Raw genomic sequence first — 25,024 nt, forward strand, 5'->3', positions numbered from 1 at the left:
GTGGACAATGAAGTATCTCATCTACTTCGAACCGAAATAGCGAAACTACTGAGCAAAGGGGCCATAGAACCTTTATCTCAGGCTCAGAGCAAAGGGGGTGTATACAGCAGATATTTTCTGGTACCGAAAAAAGACGGGGGTCTCAGACCCATTCTAGATCTGCGACAATTGAACAAAGCGCTTCTGAAACGCAAGTTCAAAATGCTGACAACCAGCAAAATCCTCGCGCACGTGCGCCAGGGAGACTGGTTCATGTCAATAGATCTGAAAGACGCCTATTTCCAAATACAGATTGCGTCACGTCACAGGCGATTCTTGAGATTCGCCTTCGAGGGCCAGGCATATCAATACACAGTCCTACCGTTCGGCCTGTCTCCAGCACCCAGTATATTCACGAAGTGCATGGACGCGGCTCTCGCACCCCTGAGACTTCAGGGCATGCGAATTTTGAACTACTTGGACGACTGGTTGATTCTAGCTCGATCACGATCAGAGCTCATAGAACACAAGACCGCATTACTCGAGCATCTCGAGAATTTGGGTCTCACAGTCAATTGGGCGAAGAGTTCGCTGTCTCCCAGCCAGAAAATCTCCTTTCTGGGAACAGTGATGGACTTGCTGTCTATGACAGCACGTCTGTCGCCGGAGCGAGGACTGAACATTCAGCGCGCCGTGAAATCCTTCCGCCGCGGCTCTATAGTCCAGCTCAAACGGTTTCAGAAAATGCTGGGCCTCATGGCCTCAGCATCTTCAGTACTTCAGCTGGGCCTGCTTCGCATGCGCCCACTGCAGTTATGGCTGAAAGCACGAGTTCAAAAAAGCACGGGCTTGGGCCGCTGGTCTGTTTCGCCTCAGGGTCGACAGGAAATGCGTCTCGGCTCTGAAACCTTGAAAAAAGCCGACTGGTACCAGTCAGGCGTGAGTCTGGGGACTCCCTCGAGTGTGATGGTGGTGTCCACGGACGCCTCCACCTCGGGGTGGGGAGCGCTGCTCGAGGGCAGACCGTTCTTTGGCCAGTGGTCAGAACGGGAGAAGCTCCTACGCATAAACTGTCTAGAAATGCTGGCAGTAGACAACGCGCTAAGGCGTTTTTGTCCCCAGATAAAAGGCCGCCACGTCTTAGTCCGGTCGGACAACATGTCAGTGGTGGCGTACATAAATCACCAGGGCGGCGTCAGGTCCCGAAGCCTTTACAGGCTGACGAAACGCTTCCCTGGGCTGGGCTCAGCACAACCTGCTTTCACTGAAAGCAGCGCATGTGAATGGTCACCTGAATCTGGGACCAGACAGACTGTCCAGAAACAATGTCCCAGCAGGGGAATGGTCGCTGCACCCGCAGACGATCCAACTGCTGTGGGAGACATTCGGCAGAGCGCAGGTGGACCTGTTCGCGTCCCAGGAAAACGCTCACTGTCCGAACTTTTTCTCCAAGAGCAGGGACGCGCTGGCCCACGTATGGCCCCGACGCCCCCTCTATGCTTTTCCCCCCGTCTCGCTCCTGCCTCAAGTGCTGGAACGAATCAGGGAAAATGGATGCCCAGTGCTGCTTGTGGCTCCGCTATGGACGAACCAAACCTGGTTCCCAGTCGTGCAGCTGGCCAGCACTGCCCCGTGGCCGATACCGGTGAGGAGAGACCTCCTCTCTCAGGCAAAGGGCTCGATTTGGCATCCTCGCCCGGAATTATGGTCCCTACATGTGTGGGCCATCAACGGGTACCCGCTAACCTCCCGGAGGGAGTGTTAAACACGATCACGCAGGCTAGGGCCCCGTCTACTAGACGGCTCTACTCCTCGAAATGGTCAGTGTTCTCTACCTGGTGTCAAGCTCAGGGCTTTTCACCCGTAGACTGCGGGGTTACGGAAGTGCTCTCCTTCCTTCAGGAGCTGCTGGATAAGGGTAGAACCCCGTCCACGCTCAAAGTATACGTGGCGGCCATAGCGGCGTTTGCAAAACCGACGTCTGGCCAATCACTGGGGAAGAACGACCTCGTCGTGCGATTCCTCAGGGGAGCTCGGAGGCTGAATCCTTCCAGACCTCCCTCAGTCCCTATGTGGGACCTTTCTACGGTTCTGGAAGCCCTGAAAGGTGCCCCATTCGAGCCAATCCATTTGTCAGACATGAAGCACCTGTCTTTCAAAACGGTATTTCTTGTGGCTCTTGCTTCAATGAAGCGCGTGGGGGACTTGCAAGCGCTTTCAGTAAGCGCGTCCTGTATTGAGTTTGGGCCTAATGACTCAAAAGTCATACTCAAACCAAGGCACGGGTACGTGCCAAAATCCCTCAACACACCGTTCAGGGCCCAGGTTATTTCCCTGTGCGCCCTCCCGGTGAACAATGAGGAAGCGGATGCTAATCTCCTTTGCCCCGTCAGGCCGCTGAGGGCTTATGTGTCCCGCTCGTCTGTCTTCAGGCAGACCGAGCAGCTCTTTGTTTTGTTTGGCTGACGCTCCAAGGGACTGGCCGCATTAAAACAGAGCCTATCCAGATGGATAGTCGATGCCATAGCGCTGGCTTGCACTTCTAAGGGCCTGCAGTGTCCTTTGGGTGTCAGAGCGCACTCCACGAGAGGCGTGGCCTCTTCGTGGGCATGGTCTAGTGGGATTTCCTTGCATGATATCTGTATGGCGGCGGGCTGGGCCTCGCCGTCTACATTTATAAGGTTCTATAACCTAGAAGTTCCCGCCTTAAAGGCCAAGCTGCTGTCTGTCTAGAATTCAGTACTATCTGTCCCGCTGCGCCGGCGCAGAATGCTGAGTTTTGATTGAGTATCGCTCACTGATCGATGGAACAGCTCCATGGGTGTTGAATAGCCCGTATTTTTGCCCAGTTCAGGCTGAACGCGTTCACCCTGTCTGCGGGATATACTGTTGACATAACTAGCTCCTATGGGATGCTATTTCGTGGGGAATGATGCTGGTAGCCTCTCTTCTCCGACTCTCTGTGAGTCTACGGTGATTATGCACTATATGAGCCCCGGGCTACTGCCCTTGGGACTTTGGTGTCGGATCCCAGTACGCACGGCGTCTTACATTGTGTTCCCCATAGCGTAAGATATTACGCAGTACGAGAGATACTCTCGTAAGAGAACGTACTCGGTTACTAACGTAACCTCGGTTCTCTCTAGAGAGGGAACGAGTACTGCGTATCTTGCCGTGCATACAACAGCGCTGGTTCGCTTCAGCGTAGAAAACCAGTTTGTATCAGCCTGTCGAGCGTATTTATAGGCCAAGGCCACGCCTATTCTGGCGGGACGCGACGAAATGGGCGCGAAGCACCCCCATTGGATGTCACGTCACGCAGGGCCTCTCTCGATAGGCTTGCTGCTGTTGCCGCAGGGCAGCCAATAGGCGCGCGAGCCGTCTTGCCTATGTCTGCACGCTGCCGCACAGCGTTTTACATTAATCAAAATTAAAGGATAATTTTTGGCTTCAATATCTCGTGGAAAAGAGGTTTTCCCCCATAGCGTAAGATATTACGCAGTACTCGTTCCCTCTCTAGAGAGAACCGAGGTTACGTTAGTAACCGAGTACGTTTTGCTACCAAACCAATATGCTCTACTACACAGCCTAAAGCTCTAACATTAACGCTACCCTTCAATAATTATGCTTTCATGAACATAAAAATGTTTACAATATATTTAACAAGTTGACAAATTTATAAATATTAGCAATGATGTTGGATAGATCCGTCCATCTATCCATCTATCTATCTATCTATCTATCTATCTATCTATCTATCTATCTATCTATGTATCTATCTATCTATCTATCTATCTATCTATCTATCTATCTATCTATCTATCTATCTATCTATCTATCTATCTATCTATCTATCTATCTATCTATCTATCTATCTATCTATCTATCTATCGATCTACAAAACATCATTGTGATGTTGAACAGTTCCAGTCCTGGAGTACCAGAGTCCCAGACACACATGAGGACTTCAGGACAGGCATTCTCCTTCTGAGCTTCAGGAAACCTGAACTTTCCTTCTGAGCTAAAGACAGAAGAAGAGATACATAATTAGGCACCCAGGGACTAACTACTCTATAGAACAGTCAATGGACAGTTCTGAGCTCGGTAACTCAATGGCCCCAAAACAGAGTGAAAATGAAATGCCTGGCAAGTTCCTCATTCAGCTCCCAGAGACTGTGACTGGCATAGATATTTATATTCGTGACTTAGTAAAGGCCCATATAGAGAGCTTCATTGACGGTGCCAAGAGTCCTTCAATGAGTGTAAAAACACCCAGTCCACAGCCCTTGAGAGAAAGTGAAGTAGATGCTGCACAAGCCAAAACTAACGGAATCAGTTATTGAGGACTATCAGGTTCACTTCAGAGAAAGTACTGAATCTTATGAAAACCACATACTGACAGACTGCACGTAACTTAGGCCTATTTCAAAACAGACTTAAATATGTATGAATCATGTTTTGAATCTTATGAAAACCACATAATAACACAATGCATGTAACTTACTTCAATCATGTTTTTTTTTTTTTTTTTTTAAATCTTACTGTCACAGCCTGGTCCTGGACTCAGTTCCGTCATTCACCCGCTCAGCTTACACGTTGAAATGGAGATCAGACTTGGTCTGGCTTTGAATGCTGTAAAGGATACTTACTGCGCTCGTCTCCAAAGAACCAACCTCATCGAATGTTTCCTGTTATGGCGTTTGATACTTCGAAGGACACAGGTTATGTTTTAGTTTGATTCTGAACCATCCCAGTGAAAAATTACTTGAGATGCATTCTGTTCTTCTTGTCACAGACTGTGAATGACTTTACCTATGTGACGCCCCTTTCAGTCCTTCCTTGTTTTGTGTGTGTATGTGTGTTAAGTCTGTATTGTTTGCAGGTGACTGGCTGATTGCGGCGTGATTGGGAGCACCGGTGCACAGGTTCTTCGTTCCCTACAAAAGCTGTTGGGTTCTTGTTGTCGGAAGGCTGCAACTCTGGTTCTGGATGTTTCGCGTCGATACCGGTGGCTGTAAATGGCCGAACTTCGGCCTATTTTAAGAATGATGTGAAATAAAGTGCAGATTTCAGCAGTGTAAATGTGTTCGTTCTCTCCTTATTTGTGGTAATTCATGGTATTTATGTGTGATGCCACATTTCAAAGACTGTGAGAGATATTACCAGTGGATACTTTCCAAAGTTATGTTTGATGCATTGTTCCAAAGACTATAAAAAGCCTTACCTGTGAATGCGTACCTGAATGTGAATATTTATCTGTGAATAACCACCTGAGTTGTATCCTTTTCTGCTCTTGGTGAAAACTTTCCTACATCAAGTCTGTGCACATCAAGTCTGTGCTATGCCACCTGTTTATTCTCACGGGTTGTAGAACTTTCCAGTAGATGTAACTAGTGTTTACATACATATATATATATATATATATATATATATATATATATATATTACAAGTGATGGATGTTATCATTATGTTCTGGTGTATTTGAGGAAATAAGTGTTTACATGTACTGCCTTATTCCAAATGCAGGCATATTTATGTTACATGTCATATATGTTATAATCTTACTAGGTTACAGTTTGTTTTATTATCATTCCTGGTCTGTCTGTGTATGACAGTCTGTCCGCCTTTAGGTTTCATTTTCATTCTATTGATAGTCAGGACTGGTACGCCTTGCCGGTGAGTGACTATAAACTAGCATTGTTAGTAATTGACCCTTCGCTAAGCCCCGCCCTCCCTAGTTACTGTTGCTACGCCTGTCAAGCTTTCGCGCCTGGCACGTCTATTACAGTGTGTATGCACACATTACAGTGTGTCAGACATTCCCAATGAGATAATTAGTAATTTTTGCCGAACATGTGAAATATCTGAGAGAGCAAGACAAAAGGGACTGCAGTATGCATTCGAGGGATATATCCCCGACATAATATGCAACCGATTAGCGAATAATGTCATAAAAATTGAAGCTAAAGCCTATAGTCCCAGTGCAAGCAGCAGCCGTCTCATACGCTGACCATTCAAATGGAAAACACAAATTGAGGAACAGCTATGTTCATGCACAGCAGGGTAAGTGAAATTTGAAAATGATCTAACAATTATAAATCAAACAGTTTATCCATACATTTTGTGGAATAACACTAACACCGGGAGAGCCGCGATCGGATTGGGTTAAAGTTACACAGTCAGGGGTAGTAGGCTGTCGATTAACAAAATGCTGAAATATATTTTAAAGGATGTCAGTGAGCCTCCGTCTTGCCTTTAATCGTCTTATTTTACGTTAAAATATATGCATTATGAACAAAGTAATGTCATTATTTCCAACTTCCAAGCAATAGGTGTTTTTGTTAATCCTGTCGACATTTAGATGTGAATGGGTTCTCCCACACTGCTGGATCCACGCCCATCATTTCTCCCCTTGACTTTTAGATTTTCGGGAAGGAAAAAAATTCCACTCCCCCGTCCAAACTTTTAGGATACCAGGTATCAGATTTGCACAATCCATACGCACAAAGCTTCGGCATGTTTCCCTCGCTGGAAAGCTTGCCAGACCTCCCGCGCCTAGTTACGGTTGCTAAGACACGATTGGCCAGTGGCGGTTTTCGGGCGTGGCTTAGCGAAGGGTCAATTCAGATAAAGAATAAATATCACATGATTGTGTAACTTCATTAGTTAATTTTGGTATTTGTGTTTTCATTGCAGGTTTACAACCTAACTAGCGAACTAACATGCAAAATAACGTCACTAATATCCAGCTGACAGACTAACTTAGTGTAGTGGTAGCATTCAGGCTATCTAGTTTGTGGATGATTATTGTGTATGTGTGCGCAATAAAAGCTCATAAAGTGACTCAAGTTGTATCCGTCGTACTTGTCCTGAAACCCTTCCAGTGGGGAGTTTATTAAGTTATTGCAGATAGCTTATAAAAGAACTGGACACGGCTTGCTTGTCCTATGTTAATTTCAATAAAGCTCCTGCAACTGGATTCATATAAACTACTTCTCGCTAGTATCCTTACACTTACATAGACTCTCATCACAAAATATATTTGTTTTATGTGGCTGTAGCAGAATCTGACTGCAGACGACTCATTTGCAGCAGAGACATTTTTGGTGAGAGTCTCCATACCAAACATTATAGTTAATAAATTGGTAACTCTAAGAGTGCCTTTATTTAGGAGAAATACATGAATGATAATTTGTTATAAAAATATGATGTAAAAAAAGGAAACTCAATTAATATTTATTTACTGTATACTATACCTAACATATTTTTACTAAAACTGATGGATTTGGTTTACTGCACCCATTAAAACTACACCAAAGTTGCATGGTTGATCTTGCCTTGTCTGATCTGATTTTCAAACTTGATGTTAATTTTGATGCAAATTATATTAACATGATTGCTATAACATTTTTCAATAAAAATTTTTAATCTTGAGTCAATATTGTAGGGGTATATAGATTGTCTAGAATAACATACTTAAGCAGCAGATACATGTAGTAAATGGAAACAAAGTGTGTACCCAATTGGCAATATATCATTGATTGCTTAATAACAACATGCTTTCATTACAAGAAATGGATGGTGAACAGTCCAGAAACCATAAATGGACGATTCATCATCACCACCACCATCATCCTGCTATTGGTATTGCCACCAGCTCTGGAGACTAATTACAGTGAATATGCAGCAAAAACAGAAACCAAGAATTCTGCCCTTTTCTTATGAACTCAGCCTTAGGGTGTCTACATAGTGTCAACGCTGCTTCAGAGAATACTACAAATCCATTGATTTGAATGGGACTAAAAGGGTTTGATAAAGTGATGCTCTGTCATGCGACCGAAAGATAAAACATTGTTAACTTTAACATTAAAACTACAACACACTCAAAAGTAGGCATCCAATGGGGTTGACCAATGAGGATTATATAGAGCCCAGTCCGGTGGGGTTTGGGGAATCCCAACTTTCTGTATCCTGACTTAAAAGTGAACTGTTTTTGTTTTTCTTTCTCCAGTATCTCAATAAGCAATTTTGCAATTCCTATCCATCAAACACCCAGAGTTTTCTCTGATGTGCAGGCATCCTTAATCATCTGTGCAAAACCATGCCACACCAAATGAGGTCCCCAAATAATTAAGGATATTAGTCTACGAACAACAAGATCAAGTAAATCGTTCTGCAAACACAGCATTAATCAACAGGAAGCAGGAAGTGAGTTTTAATTCAGACATGCAAAATCAATCACTGAAGAAATCAGAATCACAAATACGATTAGCCAGGCTTGAGTAGTCGGGACGAAAACAAAAGCAAGATAAAGTGTCGGCGATAAGAATAAGCTCATAGACTTATAGATTTTGCTGAAATCTTAAGCTCCCACTGTGTCTGAATGAATAATTCTGTTTGAAACAAAGGGTTTTTAAGTTAAATGAGTCGTGCAGGCAACTGCTGCAAGCAGATTTTGAGAGTGCAGATTAAGGATATTTGAGAAAACCAGACATTTGTTAAAGAGCTAATTCAGAATTCACTCAACTGAAATTCCATGCAATACATCAAGCTGCATCGTGCACATTTAAGTAGGCCTACATGTGATATGAAAATGTTGAAATATTTTGGCTGAAAGTGAAACAACAGCTTTAACATATTTGTATTGCTATTTAGTAAGGTTAGTAAATCAGTAACTTAAAAAGGGTCATTTCATACAAACTTTTTTTAATGAAATGCAAGTTGTCAAGAGAAACTTTATATGAAAGTTTGAAAAAAAGTTTAAGTTTTATTCGCATAAATTGCATATCAATTAAATAAAATTATTATACAAATTAATACTTTTATTCAGCAACATCAAATTGGTCAAAAGTCACAGTAAATGTATTTCTAATGTTAAAAACAATTAATAACCACTGTTCTTTTGAACTTTCTATTGATCAAAGAATCCAGGATTTTTTTTATCTCATTTACCACAAAATATTAAGCTAATTATATCTAATATAATTAGAATGGTTTGCCATTGCATGAATAAATTATATTTTAAAATATATTAAAATAGAAAACAGCCATTTAAAATTGTAATATTATTCGACAATATCACTTTGTTTTACTGTATTTTTATCACATTATTGCAGCCTTGGTGAGCATAAAAAATCTAACTGACCCCAAACTTTTAAACGTTGTTTTAAATATCGCTAGAATAATTTCAAATACTCTGCAATAAATTGTGTTTTAAAAACCTAAAGTTTTGAGTTCTGAAAGTTAAGCTCTTTTAATTCGAAAGAAGCGGGGAAATATGATATACTGTATGTTTATGATACGCCCATTTAAAACAAAGACTGAATCAAGCTCACGTTTAGCATACCAATTAAAAGAAAATATTAGTATTCTCATATCCTGTTACTCTCAGACGATCAGGACAGAAAATCGAATTTTCTGATAAAACTGACCTGAATTATAAAAGATCTGGACAATGGCCAGTCAGGTGCATTGAGTTTCATAGTTGGATGTGAAAACAGATACTGGCACCACTGCTCATTGTAAGTCAAGCAGCACTGATCATAGGGCAAATAGAGAGATAAAGTAGTGTCGACCCTAACCTTTCAGCAACACCCACATCTCAACATGACACCATGAGCAGGGTCGATGAGGGTGAGCAAATTCAGACAGCTAATAAATCAAACCAACCTCCCTCTTCCAAAAAAAAAAAAAAAAAAAAAAAAGGGACGGTGAAGACGGCAGAAAGGGATTTCATCATTACAGCCCAGATCGATCCTAGTGAACCCAAAATACTGAGAGCAGCACTTTGCTAACATGCTATGCTAAGCATAGAGGATCCACAGCCTCATAGCCAAGAGCCAATTCATTCATTCACTCTGAACACTTTCACTGGTGGCCAATCAGAACTCCTTCCACTCCCAACCGGAACGAACAACATGTCTTATGATCAGCACTCTGCAGTAATTACTGTAATGAACTGTGTATACGACGAGTACTATTAAATGTTAAAGAGGCAGAGTTTGACCGATATTCAGACTGAATGCGCTGTGGTGTCATCACAATCCACTCCCCTCGGCCGCTGTGGCTCACTAACACCCTTCACAGTGACCGCCAAATATGACTGCCACAGAAACTGGGACGCGGCATGCCACATATTTAATCTGCATGAGAGAGAGGTATCTGGGGATGTGGAACATAGGGAATGATATTGACATGGGCCCATTTTAGCCCACATCCTCCATCTATCTACCCCTGAAACACCCCTCCAGAATCTGCTTGTTACCAGCTACCCACAAGCAGGTCACCAAACAAAACCACACTCATGTTCTCAAACACAAAAATACGGTCTCTAGAGCTGATCTATAAGCTGGCACAGAGACATTACAATCCAATGGGAGTTTCTATAAGATATGTTTACACTATGAAATAGTTATTCCAAGTACACATATATTTATTTACAAGAGTAATCCACACAACTGCATTGCACATTTACAAATTGCATTTCCTTCAAATGGAACTGAAACATGTTATAAAATAAAATATAATAATAATCAAGTGAAACATGCATCCCAGTAGGGAATCACTGATCTAAAACATCCTGTTTATTTCAGTTCAATGTTAAAAACATAAAATAATGTGACCAAAACCTATATTTATATGCATGCAAACTGTTGTCACAGCAACTGCAGTCATTGCAGCAAGATCATATATTTACTTTGTGGTGCATACATTAATATTATGATTTTCAATTGATAAAATTGAAAATTATCTGATATGCTGATCAGATAAAAATTTCTTATTATGGAATTTACATAAAGTCAAGGGGTGTAACTAAATCTAATCAGTTTTTAATGTGTTCTTTTCAAATTGACACCCCAAATGAATATACAGTACACCACTATTTATTAAAAAAACTATTGTTTCTCTTTTTTTATGCAATCCCTGGTTTTGTATATAGTTAATATGTGCCATATGTTGAATGTTTTCTCCAATATATATATATATATATATATATATATATAGAATAAAACAGTTATATATAACAATAATAATAAAAAAACTGACTTGAAGGCTTCATCTGTGGTGAAGATTTTGTGATGGTATCTCTGCAAAAGGGGAAATATTTAAATCACAAGTCCCCCGAGAGAGCCTCACTATTTTACTATTTCACATGACACAGAAAATAACATTTTGAGTTAGTTTATTTTCCCAACCAGCATTGTGTTGGGTTAAAAAAAAGTTTTAGGTATAACATATCTTTCCATGTAGAGCTAGCTCTCTTAGTAGGCCTGATTTAGAGCAATTATATAAAGTTTCTTCAATCAAAATAAGCCAGAGTGGCATCGCCTATTATGAAATAACAACGGTATGACTGAATATAGCAATGGTATCTTGTGTAAAATGTGTTATGTGAGCATAATTTCAAGTATCTGAACACTTTGTGACCACTAAAGTAATTAGCATCATATAAAAGTGAAAATCAATTTTTTGTAGTCTTGTTGAACATACAGCAAATAAATGTAATATAACAAATACTACTTATACTAAAAGAAAGATGGTAGATTTGTAGTCAGTCAGGAAGGAGATTTTACATTTTCCCCCTATATTCATTAACAATCAATCATGAGCAGTCTCTTCAGCAAGTGTAGCTTTTCCACCTTGCTGCTTTGCTGTATGGTTGCCGTTTGACACCTCCAATAAACTCAGCAGCTCACTGAGAAGCAGAGTGAATTGAAGAAGAACTTGCATGCTCCATCCTGACATTTCCATACATACGACCTCTATAATGATATTAGCACTAAGATCTGCACCATGGACATCAATTACCTCCACTGGTGAGTTGTTAAATAGGGGGTCAAAGCATTGACCGTACACCCAGACTAAGATAATTCATACAGCTCCCCGGTGTGCAAAAGCTTCATGGTGCTTCAGCCAACAGTGCTATGACTCTTCATCTAACTCTGTAACAGATGATAAGACACCGTCCAAAAGTACCATTCTGTGCTTTTGGCAGCTCTACTCAGCAACCATTACAAATGAAGGCTAGAGCGCTTACCATCACCGGTTCTGGTGCAGTTTAAAGTGTTTTGGTCAGGTGCACAGGATTTAAAAATGTCACTTCTTCTGGTGGCTAGGATGGAGAGGGAAAGTGATGGGAAATGTTATGAAAAGTGATTTGGTTTGACGGATGAATACATTTAATATTAAAGTCTACATATGTAGCGTGCGGCTAATATGCACGTGCTGATGTGAGCAGCAGTGGTCCTGACTGAACTCAGCTGGGCTCCTGAGGTGTTAAGACCCCTGAGAGAGCCTTCTCTTGTGTGATGTCAACTAGCACTGCTGCTCATTCTCCAGATGATAGCACATAAGGCCAGTTCAGTGGTCTAAAACCTGTAGAGCCACTGGAATCTTGAGAAAAACGAATGTTAGCTCTAATGTCATTTCTCTCAGTAACCCACCTATTAGCATACACTTTTCCCGGTGGAAAAACTGCACATTTTTACAATGGCATTAGTTACTAAAAATATTAGCTTGTGCAATAATACATCCAGACAGATAGGTGTCAGCAAAAATCCAAGATAAATATCGGTCAGCGAAACAGTAGTTTTGTCTCTTTTTTTTTTTCTTTTGTACTTCACTTTTGTTGTATGGAACCTGCACATTTTGCTTTTGTGCTACATTGGAAAAATTGAATTATAAGGGTTTGAAACAACACCATGGAGAGTAAATTATGGCAATACCATTTACACTTAGGCAGGGAAATGTGAAATTGTCTTGTTCAAGTTTTTTTTTTTTATTTCAGCACACACCTCCACCTTATTTATTCCCTTACCCACTCAAGTTGCTTTATTGTCTCACCAAAACACAGTCTTCACAATCTTTTGTTTTTGTTTTTTTGTTTATTTTCCACTAGTCTGTGCTTTTGTGGTGTCCCTTAAGACTGACCAATGCAAGCACAGTCAGCAAACACACAAAGATGGTGTCACCCCAGTGATTCTTGGAAGCCTCCTATAGTATCATGCTTATCTTAATTTGCTTGTCTGTTATCATCTGGATAACTCAAATGAAAGTATGAAGATACATTCTTAATGAAAATGCACTTTACATAATGGTATTTTCCGAGAAGCATCTCTCCCATTCCACAGTTCTCAAATTTAAAATTACATTTTAAATGATGCCACTGAAACACCATATACCGTTACAAAAGAAAGGTTTTCAAAGAGAAAGAAGAAAGTCAGACTAAGAGAAATGGAGCATAGACAAAAATAGCAAAATAAATTAACAATGAAAATGTGAGGAAAGAGTGTGTACAGTGGAAAGTCTAAGAAAGTGTATGTGCACAAGACAGTACGAGAGAGAATTTTGGACAGAGATGAATGAGAAACAAAATAATGAGAGGAGAAAGAAAGGAGGCAAGTGGAGTCAAAAAAATGTAAGAATGAGACGTAAAAACTGTGAAAAGTGAACCAGGAAGACTTGGAGAGTGTATTGGTGTGTGTCTGAGAGAAAGAAAGAGAGGCAGTACACTCAGCGAGGAGGGGGAGAATGTGTTAATACACAAGAACACTGCATCAAACCAATGCACTGCTCTGAGCGGGATGCGTCAGCAGTACATTCACGTTTTCACTGAAGGACAAAAGGAGGAGAAAGACTCTGCCGCCTGCAACCCAGTCACACAGAGAGAAATACAGAAAGGAGGGTGAGTGCTGGAGGTGAGGACCACTGCTCTCGCCACTGCCACCGTTGACAGTCTTCTCTGCCGCGCGTGTGCGCAAGTGTGTTTGCGCGTCTCTCTCTCTCTCTCTCTCTCTCTCTCTCTCTCTCTCTCTCTCTCTCTCTCTCTCTCTCTCTCTCTCTCGTGCTTTTCTGCTGCCCACCTCCCACTGCAGAGCCTCTGCCAACCCGCAGCCTCACAGCCAGATCAGGCGAATTGCCACAACTTACTACCTCAAGACAAGGGAAAATAAAGGAATACCGCAGGATCCACAACGGGGGGAGGGAGGGCAAACTACGGAATCCTCTGCAAGGTATCTCTCTGAAATTAGCCACACGTCACACGGCGGCATCAATCCTTTTTTTCCTGATACGGAAAAGAGAGAGAAAGGAAGAAGGAGAGAGAGCAAGCCAGACAGAGAAAGAGTGAGAGAGAGCACGAGGAGCAAAAGATCGGCGGATAGGGAGAGAGCTTCACCGCTGCTGCGCTGCTGTTGCTGCTGCTTCCCCGTCCTCCTTCCCCCCCTCCCCCCTTCTGCTCCCACAACACCACCCCCAAGCCCCCCTCCGGAGAAATTGATGGATTATTGCTAACTGTGCACGCGGCAGTCCGCAGCTGCTACAGCGACAGACAGGAGAGCGGAGTGAGTTAAAAAAGAAAGACGGAATGACCCGAGTGTACGTTTGTTAGCCTTTTTGGATTCATCAGCGCACGGCTAATCAGCTGAACAAGTGTTGTGGGGGGTGGACGATGGCAAACTAAAAAAAAAGCGACTTAGTCTACTGCGAGGGAAAAGACAAATCTGAGAAGACTTTGGGATTTTTCCCCCTTATCTTTTCTTTTTCTCTTTTTATATGTACCTTGGTTTAATGTGCATGTACTTTGGCAATGGAGTCTTGTGAAAATTGTTCAGTGGTATTCAGCGTCGCCTTCCAAGGACAATCAATGGGGGAGCTGAGAGGAGATCTTTTCCAAGCTGACTGGATGCGTGCACCTGCTTAACTGACTGGGCCTTACCCCTTGAACCAGTTTCACTAAATGCTGCTTCTCTCTGGAATTAATAGGGGCCATTTTGTCAAATCAGTTCATGCTCCACTTTACTTTTATGAGAGAAACAGCAGAAAATGTTGTGCAGTGATCTTAGTGAGAAACATGAGTGAATGGTGCTGGGGTTTTGCTTCAAAATAAAGGATTATACTAAGGACAACTCAGAGCTAATGAGGTAGGTGCCTTCTATATATGCATATATTTATTCTGTAGGTCAGCTTTTTTCCCCCTTCTCCACTCATCTTTTTCTTCCTCCATCTCTCCCTCTCTTTCCCTCTCTGTGTTTAACACAGCACCATCCTGCACTGTCGATGGCAAACAGATGCAGAGTCTTGCTCAAACCAGGGTAGGGCCACTGTTCTCCGTTCCCCAGCCGAATCCCCACGCGATGTTGAATTATGAACGCGCCACATCATGAGTCTCTTGTGGCAGGTAACTGTGCACCGTGCCTGGAACGCAGCCCTGCTCTGTGCAGTTTACCTCATGGTGCGATCGTGGAGTGTGTGCGCCACCCCCTCCGGACCACTGACCTGCCCTGCTGTTTGCTCCTGTGGTAACCAGTTCGTTAAGGTAGTGTGCACCAGGCGCGGCCTTGTTCGAGTGCCCCCTGGCATCCCTGCCACCACACGCCATTTAAACCTGATGGAGAACAGTATAGAGACAATTGAAGCTGGAACATTTCAACACCTCCGTCACCTGGAGGTACTGCAACTGGGTAGGAACTCTATTCGGCAGATTGAGGTGGGGGCCTTCAGCGGCCTCAACAGCCTCAACACACTGGAGCTGTTCGACAACCGATTGACGGTGATCCCAAGTGGCGCTTTTGAGTACTTGTCTAAACTGCGGGAATTATGGCTCAGGAACAACCCTATCGAAAGCATACCTTCCTACGCATTTAACCGCGTTCCCTCTTTAATGCGTCTGGATCTGGGAGAGTTAAAGAAGCTGGAGTATATTTCTGAGGGTGCTTTTGAGGGATTATACAACTTGAAATACTTAAACCTTGGAATGTGTAATCTAAGGGAGATGCCAGTCCTGACCCCTTTGGTGGGGCTGGAGGAGCTAGAAATGTCTGAGAACTACTTTCCAGAGATAAAACCTGGATCCTTCAGGGGTTTGAAATCCCTGAAAAAGCTGTGGATTATGAACTCTCGGATCACCACTATAGAGAGAAATGCATTTGATGATGTCACGGCCTTGGTTGAGCTCAACCTGGCCCATAATAACCTTAGCTCTTTGCCTCATGACCTTTTTGCGCCCTTGAGTTACCTGGTGGAGCTCCATTTGCACCACAACCCTTGGCGGTGTGACTGTGATGTTGTGTGGCTGGCTTGGTGGCTGAGGGAGTACATTCCCACTAATTCCACCTGCTGTGGCCGCTGCCACACCCCTGCTTACCTACGTGGACGCTACCTGGTGGAGGTGGACCAGAGCACTTTCCAGTGCTCAGCACCTTTTATACTGGATGCCCCAAGGGATCTTAACATCTCTGCTGAACGTGTAGCTGAGCTAAAATGTCGTACGGCCCCCATGTCATCAGTTAGATGGCTCCTGCCTAATGGAACAGTTTTGACCCATGGCTCTAATCACCCACGGATATCAGTGCTCAATGATGGGACACTAAACTTCTCCAATGTGCTGCCTGCAGATACAGGTGTGTACACCTGCATGGTGACCAACATGGCTGGAAACTCCAATGCTTCGGCCTACCTGAATGTGACTGCGGCTGAGCTCAACACTTCTAACCTGAGTTACTTCACTACGGTGACAGTGGAGGAAGTAGAACCCACCTCACAGGAAGTGATCAAGCCAAAGACGGTGACCGCCTCCCCCTCCGTCTTTCAGCCAGTTTTTATCTCTACACCAACAGTTTTACTTCAAACACCTCGACAGGTCTCAGTGCCAACTGTACGTGGAACGACGCGCCCACCTGCCAGTCTTGACGAGGTCATGAAGACAACCAAGATCATCATAGGCTGCTTTGTGGCAGTCACCTTGCTTGCTGCCGTTATGCTTATTGCTTTCTACAAGCTGCGTAAACGGCACCAGCAAAGGAGCACAGTGGCAGCTGCTAGGACTATAGAGGTCATTCAGATGGAGGAGAATGTTCCTACCAACCATGCAGGGACAAGTATACCAGGTGAAAGTGGGATGATGTTACCTAGCCTGAGAGATCACAACAGCACCTACAAACCCAGCTACAGCTCCTACAGACCAGCACACTCTGCTCCTTGGGCAGAAAACAACATCGGGAACTCCCTGCACCGTACCCGCCCCACCATCAGCACCATCCCTGAACCCTACCTGATCAAAACTCACACAAAGGAGAAGGTACAGGAAACACAGATATAACATTCCTACAGCCTTCTCCTGCTCTGTCTTTTATTCTGTTCATCATGAAAACATGCAATAGAATGCACAACAGAAAAGACAGCAATTACTTTTGTACCCAGTGCAAAAATGAGACTGTTTTTCTTGTACATGATTATACATAAATATATTAATATAAATATATAAATTAATCCACTATGGGATGATAAACGAAACAGATTATACAAAAGTGAAAATGAATTTAAACTATTTTCTAACTTGTAACTCTTATTTAAGATGGGAAAATGTGATGATGCTGATATGACTGAGACTGAGACAGATTTGATTGAAAAGGGGCAACCTGTGATTTTTAGACCATGCTGTATATGATGCAGTAAAGTCCCATTTATACAGAGAACTTTCTAAGTAACTGTCCACTGATTGATCTTTAAAGGCTTATCTTCTAAAAGCACCAAGAATTAGTATTGTGCCAAATGTTATACTTGCAATAAATGAGACTGGCTTAAGAGATAGGAAACTAAACATTGCAAAACACAGGATGGACACCAAGAGAGAATGGAGCAGCTGGATTTACAGAGTCTGCTGTTCTGCAGCTCCCAGCCAAATGTTTTTTTTTTTTTTTTTTTTTGGGCTGCGCCATAGTTTTGCAGCAAGCATTTAACGATAAGTTTCCAGAACAGACATCCTGCTTGCTTTTTGAGTTTAACCTTCTGACTATTACTCTGATGTTCCTCTTGGTTTTTGACAAATTGGATTGACTATCCTTTGGTTTTTCATCCAGTTTCATGAGTTGGATTTTGATTGCTTTTCCTGTTTCTTTCAGATCCTGTTCTGCGTTAATTTTGATTTAAATGGCTTTTAGGGCTAATTCAGTAAATGCATTACAACAGTTGCCTCAGATTAGTAGTGCAAGGGCTCAACTGGATGTTAGTTTGCGAGACTTACAAGACGGTTGCAGTGACTGGATGGTTTGCTGCAGGTATACATTAACATGGTTTCAGATTTTCTTTATTGAGAAAGAGATTAAAATGAATGTGTGAATTATGGACTTTCCTTTATGGAGATCGTTCCAACAGCAATTTTCTTTTATCCTTATTTTAAGCAACGCTATTTTTATGAGGAGTCTACAGAGGTTACAACAATAAAAAAGAAAACATTTGGTTTGTATTTCTCTAAACTAAACTCCTTCCTCTTGTCTTTTTTTTTTCAACTGTAGGACATTTACTTAATTATGCAATCCGGATTACCACATACGAAGTTATAGAAACACTACGCTTCTCTGTCATTTCTGAAAATGTATTTTACTGATACAGTTAATTAGATTTACACTGTAATGAACTGTCATTTGGTCACATTTCTGGCTACAGGTTTGTGGTGATGTCTTAATCCCGATAGATATGTGATGGGTTTGTTCATGTAGACAAACATAGATGCATACAAACTCATCAGCCTATTTTCCTGTGATGCATTGCTTAATGATTGAATGTTATTTGAAACGTGATCTCTTCTCATTTATAATGAAGTTATAGCTTGCCTCGTTCAAAGCGCAGGAAGCAGTGTGCTTCAGCTGAAGCATATGTTAAGAGGGTTGAGTGCAGCATTTAATACAATCCTTTATTGATCTGATTAACCTGCCCAAATTAGAGGCTGAGAGAGAGATTCGAAAGACACATTTAAAGGGTCAGGATTAAGGTTGTTTTCTGATGGAACATTCAACCTAACTAAGGACTTATATAAATCAAAATTAAATAAATCTACAAAAAAAAAAAAAAAAAATATCCATCAATATCTAAAAATCTCCTTTTCAGTATTGTTTTCCTTTCCTTCAGAAGCATTATTCTGGTGAGAGTTTGTATTAAAATGTTAAAGAGATTATATTTTGGCACAACATTCGATATAAACTTAGCATGTGTCGAATATAGCTATTTTATCTTGGTGTCATGCAAAGTAGGAGCATTTTAGGCTCCAGTGGACACTAATGTGCCATTATGCTGTACATTTTTAGCAGGGGGACAGAGTAGGGGCAGGCTGTAATCAGGGGCAGGGGCACCCGTAGATCTGTGGCTGCAGAAACCCCGCCTTTTCCTCCCTCACACACAGCAATTTACTGCCCTCAGAGAACAGAGCCAGGCCAGAGCACACCCACTACCAAAGCGATGCAATGATACACACACAAAAACACCCTTAGACCATTACATGTCCTTATGTTTTTACATTATTCAGAGGAAAGAGGCTTTATAGCACACTGCGGTGTTGTATATGTGGATGATGAGGCTTGTAAATTTAATCTTTAATGCCTGTAGGACTTGTTTTGAGTAGGTTGATGTGACATGGCTTTTATGGCTTGGTTATATGGCCAAAATGGCAGATCTCTTTTTCGTGGTAATGCCAGGACCAAGTTCAGCTGAATACCATTTCAAAAGGCAAATGAGCCTCATAAAGCTGAAAATGTTTTTATTTATATTACTCTGGACCATTTTTTTTTGTTCTCATGTTTTCTTAGTTGATGCTATATGAGAGTTTCCTGTCATTTCCAAATCATTTAAACTAAAGCAAAACCACAATTTCTGGATTCCTTCATAACAAACCCATATTTGATCTTTAATGGGAATAGCACTTTAATGCATCCGAGCAATCACAGCCTTTCGCCATTTGGCTTATCACTTTCTTCCTTTTTACCGTCTTTTTTAATAAGCTAATTGACATTATTGACTTCCTGCGTCAACACTAGCACAGTTGAGACCCACTATGGAGGAAGGCTCATTTTTGATGGATTCTCCATGGGAGACTTATCAGTCGCACAATTATCCTGACAGATTTGAGGATCACATTTTCTCCTCACCCGCCTCCTTCTGCTGACTGATACGTTAGCTTTCTGTAGACTGATAGATAGAGATGAGGAGGGAGACAGACCGTAGAGAAGAGAGCTGACCAGATGCTTATCAGTTAATGAAGTGTCTGTGCTGGGCTGGGCTTTTCTCTCAATGGTTCTGGGCTCTGACGGTCAACTTGGCTATGGGTGAGCATTATTACAGTGGTGAGGCCTCTACTAGGTTAGAAAGATTAGCTCTCATGAGTTGGCGGCATAAAAAAAGAGAGGAATATGCCACAGTTGTTTGCTACAAGTACAGTTCTAATCGACTGCAATGTATAATTTCATTGGACAGTAGATGCAAAATTTCTAAGAGTAAAAATACTCCAGGAAAAGTTTTATTTTCATATTAATTTTACAACATAAAAGTAGTAAAATAAGTAAAAAAGTAGTAAAAAAAGTAAAATAAAGTAGACTGAGTCTCACTATAAATTCTATGAAACTATTTATTTAAAAAGTGAATCTGCAACAACATGCAACAGCCAGTCAGATTTGTCTAAAAAGTAGTGGACAAAAATAATGGTAACATTTACAAAAGGTTAACTTTGTTTACATTAGTTAATTCATTAGGTATCATTAATTAATGCTGTACAAGTTGATCATTTATCTAGATTAACATACATTTAAAAAATACATATTATATGTACTCTAGACTTTTTTTACAGTTCAAAAAAAAAAGATGCTTAACTGGATCAACCTACTGCCTATATTTATATTTTATTTTGATATAGCAGATAAAATGATTTATGCTTTATTCTTTCCAAATGTATTAAGCATAGGATTGGATTTTTCATTTCCTCAGTTTATGCGATCAGTCAAGCATGCTCTAATTGGGCTTTTACAACAAGTTATTGTGTCATTCTCTCTCTCTCTCTCTCTCTCTCTCTCTCTCTCTCTCTCTCTCTCTCTCTCTCTCTCTCTCTCTCTCTCTCTCTCTCTCTCTCTCTCTCTCTCTCTCTCTCTCTTTTATTTTAATTGCTTTTCATTCCCACAATTTCACATATTTTGCTAGATCACTGTACAAGAACCAAAAGGCTAACGCACAGAGAATGTTGTACAGGAAATAGCACGATCGACCCATTAGATAAAGAAAATGCAGGGCCGTATCTCTGTGCCCCAGGAATATCAAGGCAGCAGACAGATGCCCACAGAGAGTTTAACCATATATCTGTAACAGTTTTTTTTTACTGTTGAGGGATTTAACAACTATTGTTCTGCTTTCATTCTGAAGTGATAACTGGAATGAGCTGCTTTCCAACATTTTTAAAGACAATCTGACAGCTAGAATTTCCTCCTATCGATTTCTGTTTGAGGACAGGCATAGCCGTAATGGATGGATGTGGCAATGCTCCCTGACAGACCGACAAATTAAAAGCCTGTATATAATTCCATTTTGGAGAAAATTAAACATGTTTAATTTAGTGTGATTTGGTTGTATCTGGTAGATGCTTTTAACAGGGTCGTCGCTTCACAAGACGGTACAGAACCAGCTACATGAGATCAAGGTACAAGATTCGATGCGTGTGCGCATGTGGTTGTTGCATTTGCGGTATGGTGTGACTCAAACAGGGAAGGGATGAGGAGTGTATATTCAGGGGTACCAGCCTCTGCAAACTCCTACGTGATTATCTTGCTTGGAAATACAGAACTTGTTTGCTTGTTTACTTAAATCTTCCTGTTGCTTATAAACCTTTTGGGACAAAGACAAACACGGTGGCTAAGTGACGAAACCCTGTTAAACCCTGACGAAATGCAAACTAGCAGAGGATAAACATCCATGGGGCAGAGGAAAGCCACACCAATAAATTCCCTGTATTCTTCACGAGAACATGGCAACACACTATAATTCCATCTGACAAGGCATCATGAAATATAGATGAATAGAGAGAGATTTTTCAAGGTCCTCTCAAGGTTTTGAGTTGTGATACATTTGAGCATAAGGAGTTGTGAATGAAGCATTCATGGATGAAGGAGTGCCACCTTCAAGGTTGGCGTCCCCTCTGCTCAAACTCCACATATCAACTTGCACAATTCACACCAGTCTGCTGGATGACAAGTGTGCATGTGGGCTTCTATTTGTGTTTCTATTTGATCCAAAGTAGCTACATATTTGTAATAAGAATCAGAGGAATAATATTTCTCCATCAAGCCCATATGACACCTCAACCGGAGACTAGTATAATGTGTAACCTGCTATCATTTAAGATATTAGCAATGGAAAAGCATTCCTCAAGGGGCAGATCTCTGCTGTTAAAGAAAAAGGTTCATATTAAAATACTTGATGTGCAGTGCAGGGTTTTGCAAAATTCAGAATGGAAGAATAGGCTTCCATTCAATTCATGAGAGTGAAACTCTGCATAGATTTCTGCAAAACCTAAAAATTTTATTCACAAGTAGAATTGTCTGTAGTTTTCAGGTAAAGTGTACAGAAGCTTAAGAGATCTTTTTTTCAATAAAAGTTTTATTTTTTTATCTTGATTTTCAAAAAAGACTTTCAAGATCAACAGTCAAATGTTTTAAGTTTTTTTATAAGTTTCACAAGATTCAACAAAGTATAACTTAAAAGTTTTTAAGTCAGTGTAATGTAATTTAAGTTGAAATTACTTAAACATCCAAGTTGATTGTACTTAAAAATTTAAGGCAGCAACTTTTTTTTCTTTTTACAGTGATGCAAGATCATTTTTTTAATGCATGCTATTTGTATTTTTCTGGAGTCCACAAAATCAATTTCTAATAACTTTTTGACAAGCTGAGAACACAATAAATAAGAAAAATAAATGCTTTACACAGAAATGCCTTTGGTTGTTCCAAAAGTTTCAGTTGAATAAAATGCAGAAAATAATTTAGCTAGCTTGCTATTAAATATTTATTTTAAGAAAGGAAACACTGTTTAAAGAAAGGAAACACTCTCATATATAATTTGGTACATGTGGGCTGTTATTGACACTAACAGATTTATGTCTATTTTCATAAAATACACATCAAATAATTTATTGAACAGTGCTTTATTCTTAAATGGACGTACTTTACAATATTGTGGTACAGATTAAATTATAGTGGTCCATGAACAGATTTACTGAATCAAATTTAGTACAAGTTAGCTACTTGCTACCAAAAAAAATGTGTCACACTTCCAATAAACACTGTAGAAGATAATACTGTGATTCCACCCTCAAATGCTGTGGGTGTTAATGACATACACAACACGAGTGTTAATTAATGTGAGAACTATTAGAATTGTATCAGTGGGAAACATTGATTAAATAATGGAACATCTGTGATCTGCACTGAACTGTATCGATAAAAGCACTGCATATTTCTGTAATATTAATGGGTCTCATTCTAAGACAAAGGCTGATGAGCTAGTAACCTTTTTACCAGACCTGCTTCTGATCAGCTATCATGCATCAACTTCATCAGCTAGCAGCTTCCCATTTTTCTTTATTCCCTCACTCTCTCTGTTACTCCTTAGAGCAGAAAAAAATAAAGGTAACACTTTATATTACGACCCGCAAACAACTGCGTAAGTACACCGAAATTACGGTTCACGTTTCTGTAATTATACTTCCGTGTAGGTATAAGGAAACAATATGTTAAGTTTTGGGTAATAAAGGGGTAACAAGCAGATATACAAGCAAATTATTTATAATGCAATTATTTTAAAACTAACAGGTACCTATTCTGTTAATATATTCCAGGCAAAAATTGTACATCTGTTGTACAATTTTTTATCACATTTCTGGCAAAATATGTTCTTGTGGAATGTAGTTACAGGGTAATTTTGACATCTGTGGGTTGTAAATTAAACATTATATATATATATATATATATATATATATATATATATATATATATATATATATATATATATATATATATATATATATATATATATAAACTTTCACATTGTATTGCAATGACACTTAAATGTCAGGGCAAATATACTGTGTAATTAAAACGTTTTTTTGTTTTGTTTTCTTAATAAGAGTACCTTTCTCTGTAATTACTGTACAAATAGTGTTGTTTCGTATTGTTACATAGTAAGTAGTATTTGTTACCCGTTTCAACTGTGTATTTACAGGGTAAGTGTAACTCCTGCGGGCTGTAAATTAAAGTGGCGCTTGTTACCCCCTTGTTCTGTGTAGTTACAGGGTAAATACTTTGAAATTTTGTTTTGATTTTTTTTTGTAAAATAAAAGTCAGAAATTAAATGGGATCATTTATTGTATATTTACTGCACTTACCCTGTAACTACACAGAACAAGGGGGTAACATGCACCACATTAATTTACCGCCCGCAGGAGTTACACTTACCCTGTAAATACACAGTTGAAACGGGTAACAAACACTACTTACTATGTAACAATACGAAACAACACTATTTGCACACAGTAATTACAGAGAAAGGTACTCTACTAAAACAAAACAAAACAAAAACGTTTTAATTACAGTGTATTTGCCCGGACATTTAAGTGCCATTGCAATACAATGTGATATGGTAAGTACTAAGTACTACATGGTACGTTCTAAACTAAAATCATAGCAGAAACTTTTTTTTTGGCTTAACGTTAAGTAGTTTAGTAAGAAAAGCCAATAAATTCAATTTTTATCATACTGTGCATACATACAGCTATATATATATATATATATATATATATATATATATATATATATATATATATATACACGTTTAATTTACAACCCACAGATGTCAAAATTACCCTCTAACTATATTGCACAAGAATATTTTGCCAGAAATGTGATAAAAACTTTTATATACAACAGACATACAATTTTTGCCTGGAATATATTAACAGAGTAGGTACCTGTTAGTTTTAAAATAATTACATTATAAATAATTTGCTTGTATATCTGGTTGTACCCCTTTATTACCCAAAACTTAACATATTGATCCCTTATACCTACACGGAAGTACACTATAATTACAGAAAGGTACACCGTAATTTCGGTTTACTTACGAAGTTCTTTGCAGGTTGTATATCTGCTTGTTACCCCTTTATTACCCAAAACTTAACATATTGTATCCTTATACCTACACGGAAGTACACTATAATTACAGAAACAATGAATAAAG

General features: G+C 40.3%; 1 protein-coding gene across 1 annotated transcript; it reads left to right on the forward strand.

Moving 5' to 3' along the window:
* The first annotated feature begins 14,270 nt into the window (after nt 1-14,270).
* Nucleotides 14,271-17,146, forward strand: lrrc4.2 (leucine rich repeat containing 4.2). The gene is made up of 2 exons (XM_077193993.1): nt 14,271-14,901; nt 15,020-17,146. The coding sequence occupies exon 2, from the start codon at nt 15,141-15,143 to the stop codon at nt 17,076-17,078; it is 1,938 nt and encodes a 645-aa protein (XP_077050108.1). The 5' UTR covers nt 14,271-14,901; nt 15,020-15,140; the 3' UTR covers nt 17,079-17,146.
* Nucleotides 17,147-25,024: the final 7,878 nt, after the last annotated feature.

Source organism: Siphateles boraxobius, unplaced genomic scaffold (genome assembly GCF_051911475.1).
Source record: "Siphateles boraxobius isolate OS27281-9 unplaced genomic scaffold, OSU_SipBor_1 31, whole genome shotgun sequence".
NCBI classification, from domain to species: Eukaryota; Metazoa; Chordata; class Actinopteri; order Cypriniformes; family Leuciscidae; genus Siphateles; species Siphateles boraxobius.